A 23,762-nucleotide genomic window follows, 5' to 3' on the forward strand; every position below is an offset into this window, starting at 1 on the left:
CATGTTCAAGGAGGAATTCCTCTGTTCCCAGGAGAGCTCAGCCTGCTGGCTCAGGTGTTGAAGGTAGAAGGGAGGGAGCAGGGAGGCAGAAATCCCAGCCAGAGCCCCAGTTTGAGTTTCGTCACCTCTCTGGGGTGACAGGAGCCTGTCCCTTTAGGATCAGCCAGGAATGACTCAGATATTCCCATCTGGAAGCAGGACTGGGACTGAGCCTCACACATTAACAACATTTCCAGCAGGATCCTTCTCCAAGCTCCAACAGTGTTCCTCTCCCTGTCTCTGAACAAGTCAAAGCATTGCTATAATTTATTAAAAAAAAAAATACTGCAAGTTGAGCCAAGAGGATCAACGTAAACCCTTGAGCTCATTTAGTTCAGTTCCAGTGTTTAGGAAAACTCAGCTTATCCAGGTTTCTCCCAGATCACCCCTCGGAGGCAGTGAGTCAGGAGGAGCTGGATTGGAAAACAGCAAAGGTTCCATCCACCCTTGGGGCTTCCAGGGAGCTGCAGCTTCTCCGGTTTAAGTCACTCCGAAGGATTTTTCCACAGCTTTGGATGTTCGGTTATCCCTGGGCCGGGGCTGTCCCTGGGCTGGCCCCGGGGCTGTTTGCTGAGCAAACAGGCCAAGCAGAGCCTGCTCTGCCCCAGGGCCCCGGGGGCTGACAACAAAGAGCTTTGTTGTTATTCCACGCTGGGCTCCATCTGCCCTCTCCTCCTGACCCGCTGGAAGCAAGAGAGACAATTTGGGATAAATCTGGGAGCCTTTGATTCCACAGCGCTGGGGTTAGGAGCTGCAATTAAAGTTGGTTAATTGTGGAGCAGCCCCTGCCCCGGGGTTGGTGCACAAAGGTTTCTCAAATTGCCTCCAGCAGGTCAGGGAGGGAATCATGGAAGGACAAAGCAAAAATGAGGATTCGTTTCCCAGCAGTGATTACTGAGGTAGGTTTGCAGCCAGCAGTGTTTCCCTGTGCTGGATCCATCCCCACAGAAGATGCTCCACAAGATCTCCAGCACCATCCTTGACTTCTGCCTCCAGTGCATCCCAAGGGAGCCTTTCCACACAAAAAAAAAAGCCCAAACTGAGAATTCCCTGCCACGAATCTGCAGAAGGGGATGGAAACAACCACAGCAGAGGCAGATCTGAACTGGGGATCCTGTCTCCTCCTCAAGGACTGCCCTGGGCTTCCAGCTGCCACATCCTCCTTGTCCCCATCTGGGGGCAGCTCCTGCCTCAGTTTCTCCCACCCATCTCTGAATTCTTGCTCAGCACAGAGAATCCTCCCCAAAGCAGCCCTGGCATCACCAGGCAGGTGGGGCACCCTTGAATCAACTCCCCTGGTCCCTCTGGCCTCAGCTGCTGGGGTTTGTAAACAGGCTCAGCTCTGGCTGCAGGGACGGGCTCTACATTCCTGCTTGGGGCACAAATGCAGCATTCCTGTGATAATTTCTTTTTTAAATAGATTAGGAACAGGCAATCTCAGCTTTTGTACATGACTCTAAAAAATAAATGGCTGAATATTATCTAGATAACTGCTTTTAAAACCCATCTCTTCCTACAGAAATTGTAAACCAGTAGAAAATTTAAATAGTCTTTTGTAAAAAAGCAAGGATGGTACAAGTTATAAAAAAATCGCTCTTCCCTGCCTCTCTCTTCCCTCCACCCCGTGGAAAACCGAGCCTGGGCCGCTCTGGGAAGAGCTGGTGATCCTCGGAGGAGCTTCCTTTCACTCGGGCGGCGTTTCCAGGGTCACCAGCTGGCAGGAATGTCCCCTGCAGGGAGGTGCACGGAGGGAGGGATTCCTTCAACCATCACAGGTTCCCTCAAGTCTCATCAGAACAACTCCCAGCACCGCCCCACACCGACACCGAGAGCTGGGGCCGAGCCCACGGAAGGAGGGACACAGGGAGGGGGACAGAGGAGGAAGGGGGGAGATTGTTTTTCCACAGCGAACCAGAAATTCAGCAGTCGTGTCCGACGAGGAACAGTTCTCAAATAAATAATTACCTCCAGAGAGGTTCAGAGCACGCAACCAGCTTTACACTCAGCGGCTCAAGTCCCGAGCCCGGCTGAGGCTGAGGATGACTCCGGGCCGAGGAAGGTCAGGCGCTGGTGCCGTCCTCCTCGATGACGCGGTTCATGCTGGTGCCGTGCGTGATGTGTGTCATGGGGTTGCTGCTGAGGTCCCTGACGCTGCTGTGCCGCGACTGCTCGTTGAGCCGGTGGCAGCTGCTGTGCCGCGAGTGGTCGGTGAGCCGCGACATGCTGCCGTGAGGGAGCCGCTCCTCCACGCCCCTGTAGCTGCAGGGAGTGTACCTGATGGAGGGAAGCACAGGGGCATCATCAGCTAGGTGAAAAATGAGTATTGATTGGCTTCTCACAAATATTCAAATGAGTATTAGATGCGTTCTGTTAGAAAGTAAAGCTGTATTAATTCTCTTAAGCAGTGCGAGTGGTCGGTGAGCCGCGACATGCTGCCGTGAGGGAGCCGCTGTAGCTGCAGGGAGTGTACCTGATGGAGGGGAAACACAGAGTGATTGAGCATCATACACATGTGAAAAATGAGTATTGATTGGCTTTTGGCAAATATTCAAATGAATATTATGTGTATTATGTTAGAAAGTAAAGCTGTATTAATTCTCTTAAGCAGTGTGAGGGGTCGGTGAGCCGCGACATGCTGCCGTGAGGGAGCCGCTCCTCCACGCCCCTGTAGCTGCAGGGAGTGTGCCTGATTTAGAAAATTAGAGGAACACAGGGGGTGATCATCAGCCATGTGAAAAATGCATGGATTTTATGATTGGCTTCTCACAAATATTCAAATGAGTATTAGATGTGTTCTGTTAGAAAGTTATGGTGTATCAATTCTCTTAAGCAGTGTGAGTGGTCGGTGAGCCGCGACATGCTGCCGTGAGGGAGCCGCTCCTCCACGCCCCTGCAGCTGCAGGGAGTGTGCCTGATTTAGGGGAAACACAGAGTGATCATCCGTGATCATCATGCGCGTGTGAAAAATGTGTATTTCATGATTGGCTTTTTGCAAATATTCAAATGAATATTATGTGTGTTGTGTTAAAAAGTAATGCTGGATTCATTCTCTTAAGTAGTGTGGTAAATATAGTTTTAAGTTCTAAAAAAATGTTAAAATAGAAATTGTAAGAGCCGAAATGAGGGATGTGGGACTCCAGGGGCTCTCCAAAATGCAGTTTATTGTATCCAAAATGCAGTTTATTGTATCCAAAATGCAGTTTATTCTATCTAAGGCGTTACAGCAGTCCAGGGTGGTGGGTGACAGAGCTGTGCCCACAGGTGTCAGCTCCAGCTGCAGGCAGCCCTGGAGACCCTTTGGTTTTGGTCAAAGTGCATTACAGACTTTTCTTTTGGTCACAGTGCATTATAGACTTTTCTTTGCTGAGCATCTTAATACAGTAGAGCCAATCTACACCTTAACTATTATCTATAGCCCATCATAACTCCTATAATTACCATATTCATGTCACTATTCTCCAATCACTACAAGTCAGTACATCACAGTTTAAGCCAGAAGTTGTTTTTCAGTTTTCTTGCAGTGGAAAATTCTGAGAACTTTTTTCTACTTGCAACATTTGCTGACTTGTTTGCCTGTGCTCTCTTTCTGCTTGGTAAAAACCTCTTCTTGTTTGGGGTGGGTTTATCCTTTGCTCTAAGCCATAAAAACCCTTCTAACTAACACACCCTTTGTCTCCTTGGTTAGCCAGTGAGACTCAGCAATTCTTTTCTTCTGTATCAAAACTTGCCTCCATCTCTATTCCTTCATCAGACTCCACATTTAAAAATCTTTCTGCTAAGCACACAGATCTGTGAGACCTTCTTGTCAAACTTTCATCCTTCCCAACAAGAAACGACGCTATGTAATGTAGCAGCTCCATGGAATTGGCCAGGGCTCCATGGAGGGCCGAGGCTTAAGGACAGGAATTGCTGGGTCATGATGAAATAGCAAAATGAGCTCCTGTTTTCCGCCTTTCGCACCCCAGCTTATCTCCGTAACCCCATGGGTCACTTTCCTTAACCCCTGCTATTGGACAAGCTTGGATCCCTTTATACCCTATAAAAAGGGGCTGGTTCAGCCCATTCTGGTTACAAGAGCCGTCGCTGGAACCCTTCACTGACCCCTCAATAAAACCATCGCTGTGGAACCCCAGGATGATTTTCTTCTCCTCTCTCGCGTCTGCTTCCCCTCTAGCCCACAGGCGCCTGGGCAAGCAAAGAGCTGGAAGCCCAAGAGAGCTGATAATCGCTGAAGAGCTGGAATCCACTGGGCTTGCTGAGGTGGCCGTGGCTGCGAGCGGGCTGGGTACCCAAACACTGTCCCCGGGCGGGACTGAGCTCTCCGGCCGTGCTGCCTGCTCGGGGGCAACATCACACCACCAGGCAGCCGGGTCTAATGTAAGAGACTTTTGTTAAAGAAAGGACTTGCGGCAGATAGCGGCCACAAGACACCTAAATCTTTCAGAGATAGAGAATTTATTATCAGAAGAAACGAACTTCTTCCCACCTCGAAGGCGCTGTTGGGATTCAGAGGAAGAAGCTGAGGATGACCAGACAGAATCCTGTGTTGGAATGGAATTTATGCATCATGGATGAGGTGTATGAATGTGCAACAGGCTGTTGTTTTTAAGGGTTAATCCTTTGTTAATGTGTGTCCTTTTTCAGGCTTATTTTGCCCAGAAAAGGTACCCGGACGTCCTTAACTCTTTGTCTCTATTGTCTCATATTGCCCTAATTCAAATTGTCCAAATTATTATTACTCTAATTGTATTACTATTTTTATGACCATTTTATTACTATTAAACTTTTAAAAACAAGCGATTGGCGTTTTTCACGCTGAGCCGCTGGAGGAACGTGAGCAGAGCTCAAGCGAGGAGAGCCATTCGCTGCTCGGCTCCCACAGCCTCACAAAGCGTTTCAGCTCCTCACAATGGTCGCACCCCAGGCTGGCTGGAATCGGTAATTAGGGGAGTGAAACGCTCGGTGATTAATTACCCTGGAAACCTTAGCTCCACCTCGGCTCAAACCCGTGCCCTTGTTTACCTCGGCGGGGCAGGAACACTGACGGACACAAAACCGCCTGACACACGGACAAAGCAGCCGGGAAAGTGCTGAGCTGACCTTGGGGCAGCTCTGTTTTCCCACAGAGCGCTCCCGCGCAGGAAAACCAGCGCTGGACTCAGCCCTGCGGTGTAATTAATTCACCAAGACCAGCACACACTCTGAAAACGTCAGGGCGTTTTTTCTCTTTCCAGTCCAGACACTGACACGGAGAGGAGATTGACCAAAACATCCAGTTTTAGCAGAATTGTGGCCACGTGTCTGGCTGGAAGGGGCCTCTCCGATCCCAGGGTTTGCCCAGAGAGGCTGTGGACTCCCCACGTCTGGAATTGCCTGAGGACAGGCTGGACAGGGCTTGGAGCAACCTGGGACAGTGGGACGTGTCCCAGGGAGGTGGAATGAGCAGATCTTTGAAATCCCTTCCCAAAGCATCCGTAATGCCCCGAATGTTTGGAAGACCTATCCTGCATTGCGAGATAAGTGTGTATTCTATTTACCGTCTGTTACAGTTGGGGCAGTTATCTTCTGTTAATTGGGCAGTTTATCTCTTCCACAACCAATCCTCCCTCCAGGAGATCTCTTCTGTCAATGAGCCAATGATTACTAATTATCTTCTGTTCATGGGCCAGGGAGCGTCCCTGCGTGGCTGATAAGATTCCATCATCCCATGGGGAGATGCTCCGCCCAGGGGGAGGAGCCAAACGTTCCTGCCTGGATACAATCTGAGATTCTGGGTCACCACCCAAGAGTGGAGCCAGACGTTCCTGCCTGGATACAATCTGAGATTCTGGGTCACCACCCAAGAGTGGAGCCAAGCATTCCTGCCTGGATACAATCTGAGATTCTGGGTCACCACCCAGAGATTGGAGCCAAGCATTCCTGCCTGGATACAATCTGAGATTCTGGGTCACCACCCAAGAGTGGAGCCAAGCATTCCTGCCTGGATACAATCTGAGATTCTGGGTCACCACCCAAGAGTGGAGCCAGACGTTCCTGCCTGGATACAATCTGAGATTCTGGGTCACCACCCAAGAGTGGAGCCAAGCATTCCTGCCTGGATACAATCTGAGGTTTGGGACACCACCCAAGAGTGGAGCCAAGCATTCCTGCCTGGATACAATCTGAGATTCTGGGTCACCACCCAAGAGTGGAGCCAGACGTTCCTGCCTGGATACAATCTGAGATTCTGGGTCACCACCCAGAGAGTGGAGCCAAACGATCCTACCTGGATACAATCTGAGATTCTGGGTCACCACCCAAGAGTGGAGCCAAACGTTCCTGCCTGGATACAATCTGAGATTCTGGGTCACCACCCAAGAGTGGAGCCAAACGTTCCTGCCTGGATACAATCTGAGATTCTGGGTCACCACCCAAGAGCGGAGCCAAGCATTCCTGCCTGGATACAATCTGAGGTTTGGGACACCAGGGCAGCCTTCTCCACTGCATTCCCAGAGGATCAGCCTTCTCCACTGCATTCCCAGAGGAGGACCAGGCCGTTTTCACCACCCCTGGACCTTCAGAGGAGAACTCCCCGCTTGTGCAGGATCCCTGCCCCAGCAGAACCACAGCTGGCACTGCAGGAGGGCTGAGCCACCGTGGAATGGGACTGTGCCACCAACTCCCTGACTCACAGGGTGTCAGGGCATGTTCTGACTCTGACAGCGGTTTGTTTTCTTTTTTTGTACCATTGCATTTGTATTTTTAATTTTCCTAGTAAAGAACTGTTACTGCTATTCCCCTATCTTTGCCTGAGAGCCCCTTAATTTCAAAATTATAAAAATTTGGAGGGAGAGGGCTTACATTTTCCATTTCGTACCTGGATTTAATCTGAGATTTGAAACACCACAGGCAGCTTTTTGCATTGGATTCCCAGAGGGAGACCAGGCCATTTTCACCATGCCTGGACCTTCAGAGGAGAGCTCCCCCCTTGTGCAGGATCCCTGCTCCAGCAGAACCACGGCTGGCACTGCAGGCGGGCTGAGCCACCATGGGATGGGGCTGTGCCACCACCCTGTGTCACCATCGTATTTTCTGAAAAATCCCTTCGCCAGGGTTTCCTCTCCTGGGAAGCTGAGAAGCCTCAGAGAAAAATGAAAACAATAATTATCTGATTTGCTTCTGCTGTGTTTTGCTGCTTTGGAATGTGGTTGGAGATTGTTTATCCAACAGGTCAGTGTTTGATTGGTTTTGTGTGAATTGTTTTTACTTAATGACCAATCACAGTCAGGCTGTGTCAAGACTCTGGAGAGTTTTTAGTTGGTTATCTTGTTAAGACTTCTGTAAGTATCCTTTCTCTATTCTTTAGTATAGTTCCAGTATAGCATAATATGATATAATATAATTAATATAATATTTCTTCTGAGAACATGGAGTCAGATTCCTCTTTCCTCCCCACAACAGGGGACCCTGAAAATACCACACACCCTGACCCATAGAGTGCCAGGTCGGATTCTGACTCTGTCGGTGTTGTTTTGTATTACTGCATTGTTTGGTTGTTTGGGTTTTTTTTTTAATTTTCCCAGTAAAGAGCTGTTATTCCTGCTCCCATATCTCTGCCTGAGAGCCCCTTAATTTCAAAATTATAACAATTTGTGGGGAGCTGTCCTAGGGTGACATTATGATGCTTGTACCCCCATTTGTGTGTTCTGTTTATGCTGGATATCATGTTCTGTGCCTTCAAGACTGGCTCTGAAGAGTGAAAGTTTTGTTTTGGTTTCTCATCAGCCGCTCCCCCACGGCTGGTGGGACACACACACAGGGCAGTGCACAGGGCTGCTTTTGCTTTTTGCTTGGCTTTTTGCATTGCTCTTGCTCCTGCTTTGCTCCTGCTTTTTGCTTCTGTTCATTAGTTGGTTTAGCTAAGCAGTCAGAATTTTTCCCTGGTCTGTTTTTCCTTTCCCTTTTTGGAACCCCTCGAGCCTGCTGCAGACTGGAACCTGGGAAACACCGAGAGTTTGCACCTTGGGCTGCAGCAGCTGCCCCAGAACAGGAGGGACTGAGAACAGAGCGACCACCCCCAGAGAGACTTTGTGAATTTGTCATCTTTTTCAGAGCGGTGACAGAGTGGCGTCACCTGGTATTGTTCATTCTGTGAGCTGGGGGTGCTGTGCTGTTAAATAAACAGGTTCTTTCCACTTCTCTCCGAGGAATCCTTCCTTGACTGGGGGAGGAGCTCTGTGGGTTTGCTTTCTGGAGGAGCCTCCTTGTGGAGGTTTTCTCCCAAATTTGCCCTAAACCATGTGAAATACCAAGCTGTGTTTGGTGTCAGGTACATACAGGCAATGTGTCTATTTGTAATTGTGATATGTGTGGAAACCAACCATGGGACAGTTATAAAGATGAATTCTAATAGTAACTGAGGAAAATAAAGCATGGAAGAGGCCTTTGAACCTATCCTTTGTTTGCAATTAACCTTTATAAGTCTAAAGTTGATTTAGGAGCATTTGAATTAAAGCTTTGAGGATGTTGCTTTTTGACAGGAACTTGCTGCTTGTAGCTAAGCCTCAAAGAGTTTTGCAATAATAACCTGGTGAAGTATAATTTTAGAATATTGCTTGTAGTAAGGATCTTTGAAACTCTAGCTTTAGAATATATAAAAAGGAAACATGCTTATCTCAGGCCTTAACAAAACAGAGAAAAGCAGCTTGAGAAAGGAAGATGAACATCAACTCAAGGATTTATAGTTTGGACCAAGGGAAGCTGGACATCGCTGTTATGAGATTTACAGTCCTTGAAATTAAAAGGTGGAACCACATCTGGAAAGCTGGACCTCACCAGATAGCATGCTCCTCCTTTCTTTTGGAAACCTGACCACTAACACCTGGGACACTCCTTTTGGGACACATCCTGAGAAAAACTAAATCACAATAGTGTGTGGAATTGTGACGTAAAAATTTGGAATAGAAACTGCTGAGAAAGCTTATGAACATATAAATATTACTATTTATATAATATATAAATATATTTTATATAAATATTTATAATATTTATATAGAGACCTGTATTTATATAATAAATACCTATAAATACTGTATGCCTCAGCTATGGGTGTGCAGTTGGAGGGAAATCTTCCCCCACTGTACCCAGAGCTGCATTGCTCATCCTTTACCATATTAATTAATAAATTAATTACTCCTTGAATATTGGCCTGGTCAAGCTTCTCATTAATAGCAACCAGGACAGGAGGGGTTTTCCATTTCCCATCTCAGGGGAGGCTCCTGCCTCCCTCAGCAGCCCCCTCTGCTCAAACTGTTATGAGTACAAAAGTTATCAATTTTTTAAAGGTTGCAGAGTTCACAAGTTAAACCAATTGCTGCCAAGCTGGAGTTCTGACTATTTGTTGTTAATAATTTCATGTTGTAATCCCCTGTTGTTAATGGGTAATTACCTGTTGTTGATGGTTAGCAATCCCCCTTTGTGGAGCATCCCCCTGCTGCCTCCTGGAAGGTGGGGCTGTGAGGAGGGGGTGACATCGGGGCTGGCATGCAAATGAGGAAACCCCTCCCCAAACCTAGCAGGGAAAACCCCTAAAAACAACGAGCCACCATGGAATTAAGGTATGCAAGTGATGCCTAGACGTGAGGAATGTTATGAGTAGAAAAGCTGCCAATTTTTAAAAAAAAAGTTGCAGAGCTCACAGGTTGGGCCAGTTGCTGCCAGGGTGGAGTTCTGTTTGTTGTTGTAATCACCTGTCGTTTTCGTTAACTACCTGTTGTTGATGGTTAAGAATTCCCCCTTCTGTCCTGCTGCTTCCTGGAGGATGGCAAAGAAGAGGGGACGTCGGGGTTGGCATGCAAATGACATCAGAGCTGGCATGCAATGGGAGAAACCTCTAACCAAACCTAGCCAAAAACCCCTAAAAACAACGAGCCAACACGGAATTGACAGATCAAAGTGATGTCTAGACGTGAGGAACAGAATCCAGTGTCTGCTAAGACCCTTTTTACCCCTCATCCCAACCTAAAAGGATGTCAGCTAGAAAGAGGACCCCAAATGTCAAACCAAAAGAGGGGAATCTCCCGATGCTCTGGTGACGAGGGAACCCCCAGCTCAGCCCACAGACCAGCAGACACAGCTGCGCTCTTCCTTCTCCCCCTCCGTGCCACTCCTGGGAGCAGCGGCGCCATGACACCTGTCGGTTCCCCCCACCCGCGCTGATTTTTACTAAAACCATTCAAAAGGAGAAAGGTCTCCTGCCTCTTTACTTCACAGAGGACCTCGAATGTCAAACTGAAAAAGAGGAATCTCCTGATGCTCTCATGAGGACGGAACCCCCAGCTCAGCCCACAGACCAGCGGACACAGCTGCACTCTTCCTCCTCCTCCCTGCCACTCCTGGGAGCCGCGGCGGCGTGAGACCCATCGCTTCTTCCCACCCGAGCTGATCACTTTTAATAAAAGCATTAAAAAGGAGAAAGGTCTCCTGCCCTATTTCATTCTTCTGTGCCACTCCTGGGAGCAGCGGCGGCGTGAGCGCGACCCGTCACTTTTCCCACCCGAGCTGATTTTTACTAAAAGCATTCAGAAGGAGAAAGGTCTCCTGCCCTGTTCATTTCACAGAGGACCTCGCATGTCCAACTGAAAAAGGGGAATCTCCAGATGCTCTCGTGAGGACGGAACCCCCAGCTCTGCCCGCAGACCAGCAGACACAGCTGCGCTCTTCCTCCTCCTCAGCGCCACTCCTGGGAGCAGCGGTGCCGTGAGCGCGACCCATCAGTCCTCCCCACCCGAGCTGATAGATTTTTTTTTTAGGAAAAAAAAAAGTTTTTTTCCTAAAACCATTCAAAAGGAGAAGCATCCCCGGCCCCGTTGGTTCGGCCCGTACCGTCCGTCCCGCGAGCGGTGCAGGCTGCCGTGGTAGCTGCTGACTTTGCTGTGCACGCTGCCGGCCTTGCTCCTCTGCTCGTCCAGCACGGCCAGCTGCGTGGACGAGGCATGCGTGGAGGTGCCCTGCGTGGAGGTGCCCCGCGACTTGCGGATGATGGGCGTGTTGGGGTCCCGCAGCAGCGACTGCGCGAAGTCCGGCTCCTGCAGCACCTGGCGGCTCTCGTTGACGACCCTGAGCGGAGCAATTAGCGGTAATTAGCGCGGGGTGAAAGCGAGCACGGCGTTGGCTTGGCCAACAAGAGCATCACTGACGTGATAGTGTCCCTGTGTGGTTGTTTCAGCCCCCTGTGTGGTTGTTTTAGCCCAGCTGAATTCTTGAAGGATGGACCAAAAGTCATCCAGGGATGGAGGAGTCACCAAAAACTTTCTGCTTTAAAACATCTTAAAGGACACTATATCCTAATATACCCTATAAAAATATATTTGTAATAGTAATATAAATATTATTTAAAATTTTAAATAATAATACAAAATACTATAAGATTTATAAATTTTATATTTTAAGAATTTTATATTTAAATAAATTTTATAATTAATAATAATAATTAATAATATTTATAGTATTTATAAATTTTATTTATATACAATAATATTATAAAATTCTCAATATTTATTAGGAATTTTATATTCCTAATATACATACATATATATATTCCTAATATATATATTCCTTATATATATATATATCCCTAATATATATGTCCCTAATATATATATATATCCCTAATATATATATTCCTAATTATATTATATTCCTAATATATATATATATATATAATATTCCTAATATATTCCTAATATTTATTAGGAATTTCTGCTCTTTTGTCCGTGCCCTGAAATATTTTCCAGTCTGCAAATCAGAAATATTTATTAGGAAAGCACCTACCCGCAGCTACCACAAAATCACAGATTGTCTCTAAATCATTGCCAACCTTAATTTAAATTAATGTCAACCTTACAGAAGCCACAAGAAATTCTTGTTGTCACTTTATCAAGCTGCCATTCAGCACCAATGCATCAGGAAGATTAAAATTAGAGACAAACGCTTTCAACTGCAGCCACGGTGACAGGAACCTGAATTTAATTCCAATTTAAAGCTCTGATTCAGCTGGCTAGGTGCACATTTATAAACAAAAAGCTTCCATTCCACCTAAACACCATGAAGTGTTTATTCGACACTTAATTCTTAAAAACGTTTTGAAGATGGACAAATGTAGGTTTGATTCTGGGAACGAAGAATATTTAGGGAGAAATCAGGAATTTTTTGTCCTTCCTGGCCTCATTCTGAATTGTGACTTTTCCATCCATTCCTGCCTTTGTGTGTGTGAAAACCCAGCCCGGGGCAGCAAGGGAAGGTTCCTCTGTAAGAAACCCGCGCTCACTCCTTTTTCCTGCGCCCGTGGAAGAAGCTGGCCCACTCAAAGCAGGTCTTCTTGCTCCCAACCCAGAACACCGAGGGGATGCCGACCACCAAGGCCATCAGGTACTTCATGAGGAACAGAATCAGGTCGGGACGGCTCATCTGGGTGACCTGGGGAGAGAAAAAGAGAGGAAAGGAAAGTTCTGCCACCCCATCCTGGCTCACCACGGGGTGTGAACACACTGAAATCATCGCGAGGCAAAGCCAACACGGCCGGGGCTCCTTTGCTCCACGACCGGAGCTCTGCAGGGCCCGGGGCTGCCCCACACGACAAAGGTCTCGGCTGCTGCGAGCTCCTGGCCTTCATTTGTATCTCTGCTCTTTTGTCCCTGCCCTGAATGATCCTGGAATATTTTCCAGTCTGCGAATCAGAGACAGTCGTTGCTTTGATGGGATGAACCCACGCAGGACCAGGTGCTGCTCTTGGGAAAAATGCCAGTGGAGCTTCGTGGATGGTCAGCACTGAGCCTTTGTTCCTTGCAGGGTTTCCTGACTCCTGCCCTTGGGAATTCAAGGCTCTGGCCAGGTTCTTATCAAACTGTGTCTTGTTCCTATCAACCCAGCCAAACTTTCTCTCTTCAGGCAGAAAACCCTCACAAAATCAAATTTTCCAGATATTTTCATGCCCAAAGGGTTGGTTTGGAGGAGAAGATAAAGATTTTCCTTCCAGGAAGGTCTGTAGGGTATCTGCAGAACAAACACCAGGAGCTTTCTGGAACTGATAACCTGGCCCAAAACCTGAACCTTCAGGGAGAGAGAACTTCCAGAGGAGGCCTGGGAGGGGCCACCAAGATGGGGAGGGAAGGAACAAACTCATGGTGGGGAGAAGTCCTCTGTGGGCATCTGTGTGGTCACCGTGGAATTCCAACAATTCCAGCAACTGGGAGAGCTGGGATCCAGGCTGGGAGAGCTGGGGGTGCTCACCGGGAGAAGAGAAGGATCCAGGGAGAGCTCAGAGCCCCTTCAGGGCCTAAAGGGGCTCCAGGAGAGCTGGAGAGGGACTGGGGACAAGGGATGGAGGGACAGGACACAGGGAATGGCTGCACACTGCCAGAGGGCAGGGATGGATGGGATGTTGGGAAGGGATTGTTCCCTGTGAGGGTGAGGAGGGGCTGGGCTGGAATTCCAGAGAAGCTGCGGCTGCCCCTGGATCCCTGGGAGTGTCCAAGGCCAGGCTGGAGAGGGCTTGGAGCACTCTGGGATAATGGGAGGTGTCCCTGCCCATGTCAGCTCCAAGGTCCCTCCAACCCAACCCATTCTGTCCAGTTCTGTTCATCTCATGAAACCTGGATTCTCCTCCCAGTCCTCCCTGGCTTGCTTTGGTCTTTACTGCAAAAACCATTTTTGAGTTGTGCAATCCTTCACATCCACCATCATTTTTGTCTCTTTTCCTTCACCCTCAGACTCTTCACATGAATTTTCCAGTCATTCTCATACTGTCCAAACTCTTTCAAATATCAACTCTTCCCCTTGGTTCTGCTTCTGCTTCAAGGTCCAGCAAGGAAGGAAATGCTGGAGAAGCTGGAAGGAGGTGAGAGCACAAAGGATGGCAGGATGATGCAGAATGAAGCCAAACAGATCCTGTGAGGGCTGGAATGGATTTCCCAGAGAAGCTGTGGCTGCCCCTGGATCCCTGCAGTGTCCAAGGCCAGGCTGGACGGGGCTTGGAGACACCTGGGATGGCTCCGGGTTGGATCTGGATGAGTTCTGGTCCCTTCCCAAACCATTCTGTGATTCCATGATCCCAAACACCCCCTGGCCCCCAAATTACTCAGCCTTTAACAAGAGGCTCCCTGCTTTTTGTCACAGCTCAGGGAGATTTCCAAACCCCTCGAATTTTCCTACACCTTGAGAATTTTTATTTTCTCGGGAGATGAGGGCAAGAGAAAACACGGAGGACAAACAGCAGAATTATCCTGATCCCGACAGGAATGAACTCAGTGCACAGTGGGATAAGAAAGGCCCAAGGATTGGCAGGAAGGTTTAATTGTGGTTGTTTAATTGGGGGGAGGTGCCCAGGAAATCTCCCCATTGCTTTGGGACAGATGGTGACCGTGCTGAAAAGCCACCAGACCTCAGGACGTGACTGAGCCAGCCCAATCACAAATTCAAAGTTTTTTCCCCCCAAAAATATAAATTCAAAGTCAAATCATGCCCTGTGCCAGGGGGATTTGCCAGAAATAGGCTCCCACCTATATTGCAATTTAAATTAATAGTAATAATGACAATAATAATGATAATAATGACAATAATAATGATAATAATGACAATAATAATGACAATAATAATGGCAGTGATAATGACAATATTCCAGTTAATGCTGAGAGGCAACACAGGTTTAACCCAGCAAATCCAGGTTTGATATTTTGTATTATTGCACCAGGTTTAATATTTTGTATTATTGCACATTTTTAGTCCTGTCAGCCATTTTCCTGTATGGAAAACAGGAGTGTAGAAATGTCAGGAGCATAATTAGAAATGTCACAAGTGTCCGGTCTGTGACAGAGGGTGACAATCAGAGCTGCCCTCTGATCCTACAGGCTTGTATTGATGTGGAACACAGGTACAGCCTCCAGAACAACACACAGAGCCAGTTTTCCCCCCAAATTATAAATTCAAAGTTTTTCCCCCCAAAAATATAAATCCAAAGTCAAATCATGCCCTGTGCCAGGGGGATTTGCCAGAAATAGGCTCCCACCTATATTGCAATTAACATTAATAGTAATAATGACAATAATAATGATAATAATGACAATAATAATGACAATAATAATGGCAGTGATAATGACAATATTCCAGTTAATGCTGAGGGGCAACACAGGTTTAACCCAGCAAATCCCGGTTTGATATTTTGTATTATTGCACCAGGTTTAATATTTTGTATCATTGCACATTTTTAGTCCCGTCAGCCATTTTCCTGTATGGAAAACGGGAGTGTAGAAATGTCAGGAGCATAATTAGAAATGTCACAAGTGTCCGGTCTGTGACAGAGGGTGACAATCAGAGCTGCCCTCTGATCCCACAGGCTTGTATTGATGTGGAACACAGGCACAGCCTCCAGAACAACACACAGAGCCAGTTTCCCCCCCAAATTATAAATTCAAAGTTTTTCCCCCCAAAATATAAATCCAAAGTCCAATCATGCCCTGTGCCAGGGGGATTTGCCAGAATCCCACCCTGTGATATTCCAGGTAACGCTGAGGGGCAGCACAGGTGGAACCCAGCACATCCAGGTTTGATATTTTGTATTATTGCACATTTTTAGTCCTGTCACCAGCGGAGGTGGGAAACGGGAGTGCAGAAATGCCATGAGCTTAATTAGAAATGTCACGAGCATAATTAATTAGAAATGTCATGAGCATAATTAATTAGAAATGTCACGAGCATGTGTCCAGTCTATGACAGAGGTGACAGTCAGAGCTCCCCTCTGATCCTGTGGTTGTATTGATGTGGAACACAGGTACAGCCTCCAGAACAACACACAGAGCCAGGTTTTACCCAAAAATATCAATTCAAAGGGGGAGGAGGATTTGCCAGAAATAGGCTCCTGCCCTGTGATATTATTGTTATTCTAATCATAATCATAATCAATAATAATAATCAATAATAATAATAATAATAATAATAATAGTAATAATCCTCCAATTAATGCTGAGAGGCAGCACAGGTGTAACCCAGCAAATCCAGGTTTAATATTTTGCAATATTGGACCAGGTTTAATATTTTCTATTATTGCACGTTTTTAGTCCTGTCACCACTGGAGATGGAAAACAGGAGTGCAGAAATGCCACGAGCATGATTAAAAATATCATCAGCACAATTAGGAGATGATCCTGGATTTTTGCATCCACCTCAGCCCCAGGGATGCTGAAGGGTCTTGGGCACCACTGGACCCTCCCACAGAATTTTGTAGCCAAATTGTGAAATTACCCAGAATTCAACAATACTATTACCCAATTAAAAATTACCCAGCAAAACAAAGCTCTCAAAAATCCACTATATTATATTATATTATATTATATTATATTATATTATATTATATTATATTATATTATATTATATTATATTATATTATATTATATTATATTATATTATATTATATTATATTATATTATATTATATTATATTATATTATATTATATATATGTTATATGTTATATAATGCAATATAATGCAATAATATGATATGATATGATATATGATAATAATATAATAAAATTAATATAATATAATATAATATAATATAATATAATATAATATAATATAATATAATATAATATAATATAATATAATATAATATAATATAAATAATATATAACATATAACATATAACATATATTATATATTATATAATATATAATATATATTATATATGTTATATGTTATATGTTATATAATGCAATATAATGCAATAATATGATATGATATGATATGATATGATATGATATGATATGATATGATATAATATATATAATATAATATAAATTATATATTATGTGTTATATGTTATATATTATATATTATTATTTCATCACTACCTCCTTTGGCACTGAGTGGAATAAATGGCAAAATTCATAATTTCTTAATGAAGGTGACATTCATTCATTTTTATGTTTAATGATTTATATTTCTATTTGATGTCCATGGGGTTAAATCTCCCCAGGCAAAACCTCTGGCCCGAAGGGAATTGAGTTTTGAATTTTTCATCAAGGACAAACCACCAGCTCTGCTCGCTGCATTAATTCCACCGGGATATTACAATAAATCCCTCAACAGCAAAACCTCCTGGCTCGACGTGCTCCTGCTGAGTGCTACAAATAAATCCAGATGAAAAAAATGGAAATAAATCCATCCAACAAATCCTCCGGGTGAGAGGGAGCTCGTCCTGCTCTTTGGCAAGGAGAGTTATTAAACATCATCCCACACCTTTCTGCAAATTAACACCCAATAAATTCACGTGAATGCTGAGTGACTGCACCTGCTGGAACAAAATTCACCTGCAGACACCAGGCATTTATAATAATTAACAGTACTTATAATAATTAACAGCAGAAAAATGAAGTTTGGAATTATTCTTTAAGGTTTACTGGGCTAAAAATCAGGTGTTTGTGCCCAAAGGCACTGGGACAGAAACCAGTTTTAAAATCAGCAAAAATTGGGCAAAAATGCACATTAAGGCTGAGTGACTGCACCTGTTTGGAACAAAATTCACCAGCAGACACCAGGTATTTATCATAATTAACAATATTTATGATAATTAACATTGGAAAAGTGAAATTTGAAATTATTCTTTAAGGTTTATTGGGCTAAAAATCAGGTGTTTGAGCCCAAAGGCACTGAGACAGAAACCAGTTTTAAAAAATTCACATTAATGCTGAGTGACTGCACCTGTTTGGAACAAAATTCACCAGCAGACACCAGGTATTTATCATAATTAACAATATTTATGATAATTAACATTGGAAAAATGAAATTACTCTTTAAGGTTTATTTGGTGTTTGAGCCCAAAGGCGCTGGGACACCTCCAACCCCAAAACACTGGGACAGAAACCAGATTTAAAACCAGCAAAATTGGGCAAAAATTCACATTAATGCAGAGTGACTGCACCTGTTTGGAACAAAATTCACCAGCAGACACCAGGTATTTATAATAATTAACAATATTTATATTAATTAACACTGGAAAAGTGAAATTTGAAATTATTCTTTAACGTTTATTGGGATAAAAATCAGATATTTGAGCCCAAAGGCGCTGGGACAGAGACCAGTTTTAAAAACAGCAAAATTGGGCAAAAACTCACTCGTGTTCGTCACCAAAATTTAGATTTTTTTTACTGTCCAGCTATTTAGGAAGAGTGAAAAATACAAATGAATTCACCACACATGAAATTATGAATTTTCCTGGAATAGCCAAACTCCACAAGCCACCTCAGCCTAAATGCAAAATATTTAAATTCTGGTATAATTATATATTAGATATAAATAATATATTGTTCATATAAATTATAAATAAATCAGAAATTTTCCCAGAGAAAAGAGAATTCTGGCGGCGATTTTGTGTTTTCCTCCAGACCTGATCCCATTCCTGGGAATGTAAAAGGGATTTGTGCACTCCAGGAACAGGAGAATTAGAAAATCTCACGGATTTTCAGGATTTTTGGGTTAAAAAAGACCTGAAAGCTTCATCCAGTTCAGCCATGGCCTCTCCCACCGTCCCGGGCTGCTCCAGGCAACGCCGGACAATTCCAGGCACGGAGAAGCCACGAATTCTTTGGGAATTCCATTCTTTGAGAATTCCATTCTTTCTTTGGGAATTCCATTCTTTCTTTGGGAACTCCATTCTTTGGGAATTCCATTCTTTCTCTGGGAATTCCATTCTTTGGGAATTCCATTCTCTGGGCATTCCATTCTTTCTTTTAGGAATTCCATTCTCTGGGAATTCCAATCTTTCTTTGGGAATTCCATTTTTTGGGAATTCCATTCTCTGGGAATTCCATTCTTTCTTTTAGGAATTCCATTCTCTGGGAATTCCATTCTTTCTCTGGGAATTCCATTCTTTGGGAATTCCATTCTTTCTTTTAGGAATTCCATTCTCTGGGAATTCCATTCTTTCTTTGGGAATTCCATTGTTTGAGAATTCCATTCTTTCTTTGGGAATTCCATTCTTTCTTTGGGAACTCCATTCTTTGGGAATTCCATTTTTTGGGAATTCCATTCTCTGGGAATTCCATTCTTTGGGAATTCCATTTTTTGATCAATTTTTTGGGAATCCCATTCTTTGGGAACTCCATTTTTTCTTTGGGAATTCCATTTTTTGATAATTCCATTCTCTGGGAATTCCATTCTTTCTTTTAGGAATTCCATTCTCTGGGAATTCCAATGTTTCTTTGGGAATTCCATTCTCTCTTTGGGAATTCCATTCTCTGGGAATTCCATTGTTTGGGAATTCCATTGTCTGGGAATTCCATTTTTTGGGAATTCCATTCTTTCTCTGGGCATTCCATTCTTTCTTTTAGGAATTCCATTCTCTGGGAATTCCATTCTTTAGGAATTCCATTCTTTGGGAATTCCACTCTTTGGGAATTTCATTTTTTAGGAATTCAATTTTTTAGGAATTCCATTTTTGGGAATTCCATTCCAGGGAAGGATTTCCCTGCGGGTCTGGGCTCTGAGGAAAAGAGGGAAGTGCGGGATTTGGGCCGAGGGCCCCGCGCTGGCGCTGCTCGGGCACATCCGGGAGCTCTCGCCCCGCAGGTGCTGTCGGAGGCAGAGATCACAAATTCAATAAATTCATTTCTGCGCCCGTTCCTTCCCTCCCATCCTGTGCCCCTGCAGAGAAGCTTTCCCTCAGTGAACCCAGGAATCCGCAGGAAATGTGGAATTTGATGGGTCCCAAGGAGGACATTGTGAATCTGAGTCCATGTTCTTAGAAGGCTAATTTATTATTTCATGGTATTATATGATATTAATCATATCATATCATATCATATCTTATATTCATTATATATATTATATTGTATTATACTGTATTATACTGTATTATACTGTATTATATTGTATTATATATTATATATTATATATTATATATTATATATTATATATTATATATTATGTTATGTTATTATATATTATATATTATATGTATTAAATATATTAATTATATATATTATACAAATATTATATTGTAATATAATATCATATCATATCATATCATATCATATTATGTTACATTATGTTATATTAAATCATATTAATTATATATATTATATTATGCTAGATTATGTTATACTATATTATATTGTATTAATCATATTACATTATATACAGTATATTATATGATGATATATTATAATATATCATATTGTGTTATGTTATATATTAATTATATAGTATATTGCATTATATTATTATATATATTTAATAATATAATATAATATAATATAATATAATATAATATAATATAATATAATATAATATAATATTATATTATATTATATTATATTATATTATATTATATTATATTATATTATATTATATTATATTATATTATATTATATTATATTATATTATATTATATTATATTATATTAATTATATATATTATATTATATTTTATTATATTATATTATGCTATATTATGTTATACTATATTATATTGTATTAATCATATTACATTATATATAGTATATTATATGATGATATATTATAGTATATCATATTGTGTTATGTTATATTATATATTAATTATATAGTATATTGCATTATATTATTATATATATTCAATCGCATAATATAACATTCTATTCTATTCTATTCTATTCTATTACATTACATTACATTATATTACATTATATTATATTGTATTATATTACATTACACTACATTACATTACATTATATTATATTATATTATATTATATTATATTATATTATATTATATTATATTATATTATATTATATTATATTATATTATATTATATTATATTATATTATATTATATTATATTATATTATATTATATTATATTATATTATATTATATCATATCATATCATATCATATCATATCATATCATATCATATTAAAAATAGAGGAAGGATACAACAGAAAGCTGCAAATAACGATAATTAACGCCCCCCCCCCCCCCCCCCGACTCCTGGACACAGCCTGACTGTGATTGGCCATTGACTCAAACCCGTTCACCTGTGGAATAACCAATCCCCAATATATAACCAATCCCCAATATATAACCAATAACCGCATTCCAGAGCAGCAAACGCAGGAGGAGCCAATGACAAAATCTTGGTTTCGTTTTCCCTGAGGTTTCCCAGCAGCAGAATCCCGGGCAAAGAGGAATTTTCAGGAAATGTGACGGCGACAAGGGAACGCTGTTCCCTCATGGTGGGCAGGTGCTCAAAAAAAGGTTAAAAACACCAATTTCCACCTTTCTCCAGGGAAAAGCAAGGCTGCTCCGTGGGCACGCTGCTCATTTCAACATTTATCCAACAATTCCTGAATATTGCCCCTCCTGCCCCCAAATGATCAATCACAGTTCATTAATTTGAATTTCATTGCTTTTTTCCCACAGCCTCTTCCCACGTGTGTGAAAATACAAATTAATGAGCGCGGGGTGTGTGTGGGGAAAAACCTGCACAGCCCCTGTGCCCTCCTCTGGGGCAAAATCTGCAATTATTTGGTGTTTCCCTCAGGATAAAAGCAATGAAATTCAGATTAACCCCTGCTCTTGGTGAAAATGGGAAGGATTTCAGACTTGTTTCCATCACTGCCATTGCTCTGAGATCCACGATTACGCTCACAATTTATTTTCCAGTCAACATTTGTCACTGTAAATTAAATTATTATTATTAAAATCTTGCTTGTTTTGCTTAAAAAGCAATGAAATTCAAATTAACCCACGCTTGTGTTAAAAATGGGAAGGAGCAAAGGGAATTTGATGGAGCGACCTCGATTTCAGAATTGTTTCCATTGCTCTGAGATCCAGGATTACACTCACAGTTTGGTTTCCAGTTAACGTGGTAGGATTTGTCACTGTAAATTATTATTATTATTATTATTATTATTATTATTATTATTATTATTATTATTATTATTATTATTATCTTGCTTGTTTTCTTTAAAAAACAATGAAATTCAAATTAACCCACGCTTGTGTTGAAAATGGGAAGGATTTCAGAATTGTTTCCATCACTGCCATTGCTCTGACAAACTCACAATTTGTTTTCCAGTCAAATGAGCTAAGATTTGTCACTGTAAAGTAAATTATTATTATTATTATTATTATTATTGTTATTATTATTATTATTATTATCTTGTTTCATTTCTTAAAAAAGCAATGAAATCCAAATTAACCCACGCTTGTGTTGAAAATGGGAAAGATTTCCGAATTGTTTCCATTGCTCTGAGATCCAGGATTACACTCACAGTTTGGTTTCCAGTTAACATGGTAGGATTTGTCACTGTAAATTAAATTATTATTATTATTATTATTATTAAAATCTTGTTTCATTTCTTAAATTGCAATGAAATTCAAATTAACCCACGCTCATGTGGAAAATGGGAAAGATTTCAGAATTGTTTCCATCACTGCCATTGCTCTGACAAACTCACGATTTGTTTTCCAGTCAAATGAGCTAAGATTTGTCACTGTAAATTAAATTATTATTATTAAAATCTTGCTTTATTGCTTAAAAAGCAATGAAATTCAAATTTTAACCCATGGTTTTGTTAAAAATGTGAAAGAGCAAAGGGAATCTGATGGAGCGACCTCCATTTCAGAATTGTTTCCATTGCTCTGAGATTCAGGATTACACTCACAATCTGTTTTCCAGTTAACATAGTAGGATTTGCCACTGTTTATTATTATTATTATTATTATTATTATTATTATTATTATTATTATTATTATTATTATTATTATTATTATTATTATTATTAAAATCTTGCTTGTTTTCCTAAAAAGCAATGAAATTCAAATTAACCCCTGCTCTTGTTGAAAATGGGAAAGATTTCAGGATTGTTTCCATTGCTCTGAGATCCAGGATTACACTCACAGTTTGGTTTCCAGTTAACATGGTAGGATTTGTCACTGTAAATTAAATTATTATTATTTAATTAAAATCTTGTTTCATTTCTTAAATTGCAATGAAATCCAAATTAACCCCTGCTCTTGTTGAAAATGGGAAGGATTTCAGGATTGTTTCCATTGCTCTGAGATTCAGGATTTCACTCACAATTTGTTTTCCAGTTAACATGGGGGAAAAAAAATGAAATTTTTGCCCCCAAAAACGGAGAAATTCCATCCTGAAATTCCATTTCATTCAGCCCATCCCACGCTGCCGTCTCACAGGATGCTGAAAATGTGCAGTAAAATAAGAAATTTACCTTTACCAGCTCAAAAAGTGCATTTGTGAAATGGGAGATGAGCAAACTGCTGAATTCTGGAATTATTCAAGAATAATTAATTATAATTAATTAATTATTATTAAAAAATTACAGCAGGTGAGAGGATTTTAATCCTATTGGGATTTTAATCCTAATATTAAAACCCATCGGTCCAATGTTGTCAGACAACGCGTTAAAATTTGTTAAAATTTGAAGTTTAAAATTAATTTTCTTAAAAATTTGTTTAAAATTCAGTACTAACAGGAATAAATTTTAAAATAAAATAAAATAAAATAAAATGAAATAAAATTAACAATTAAAAAGTTAATTTCACTCAAATTAAATTAAAACCCATCGCTCCAATGTTGTCCGACAACGCATTAAAATTTGTTAACATTTGAATTTTAAAATTAATTTTCTTCAAAATTTGTTAAAAATTCAGTACTGACAGGAATAAATTTTATTTTAAAATAAAATAAA

The 23,762-nt window shown here is 41.7% G+C and overlaps 1 protein-coding gene across 2 annotated transcripts in view; it reads right to left on the reverse strand.

The window, feature by feature from the left end:
- Positions 1-313: 313 nt before the first annotated feature.
- FZD3 (frizzled class receptor 3) overlaps positions 314-23,762 on the reverse strand; it is a 98,685-nt gene continuing 75,236 nt past the window's right edge. For both annotated transcript variants that reach the window (XM_063153203.1, XM_063153205.1), the window contains 3 exons: positions 12,347-12,495; positions 10,903-11,136; positions 314-2,313 (listed from right to left, as the gene is read on the reverse strand). In XM_063153203.1, coding sequence (XP_063009273.1) covers positions 2,100-2,313; positions 10,903-11,136; positions 12,347-12,495 — 597 coding nt within the window. In that variant the 3' untranslated portion in view covers positions 314-2,099. The remainder of the gene's footprint in view (positions 2,314-10,902; positions 11,137-12,346; positions 12,496-23,762) is intronic.

The sequence above is a fragment of the Melospiza melodia genome, chromosome 3 (assembly GCF_035770615.1).
Source record: "Melospiza melodia melodia isolate bMelMel2 chromosome 3, bMelMel2.pri, whole genome shotgun sequence".
In the NCBI taxonomy this organism is placed as follows: Eukaryota; Metazoa; Chordata; class Aves; order Passeriformes; family Passerellidae; genus Melospiza; species Melospiza melodia.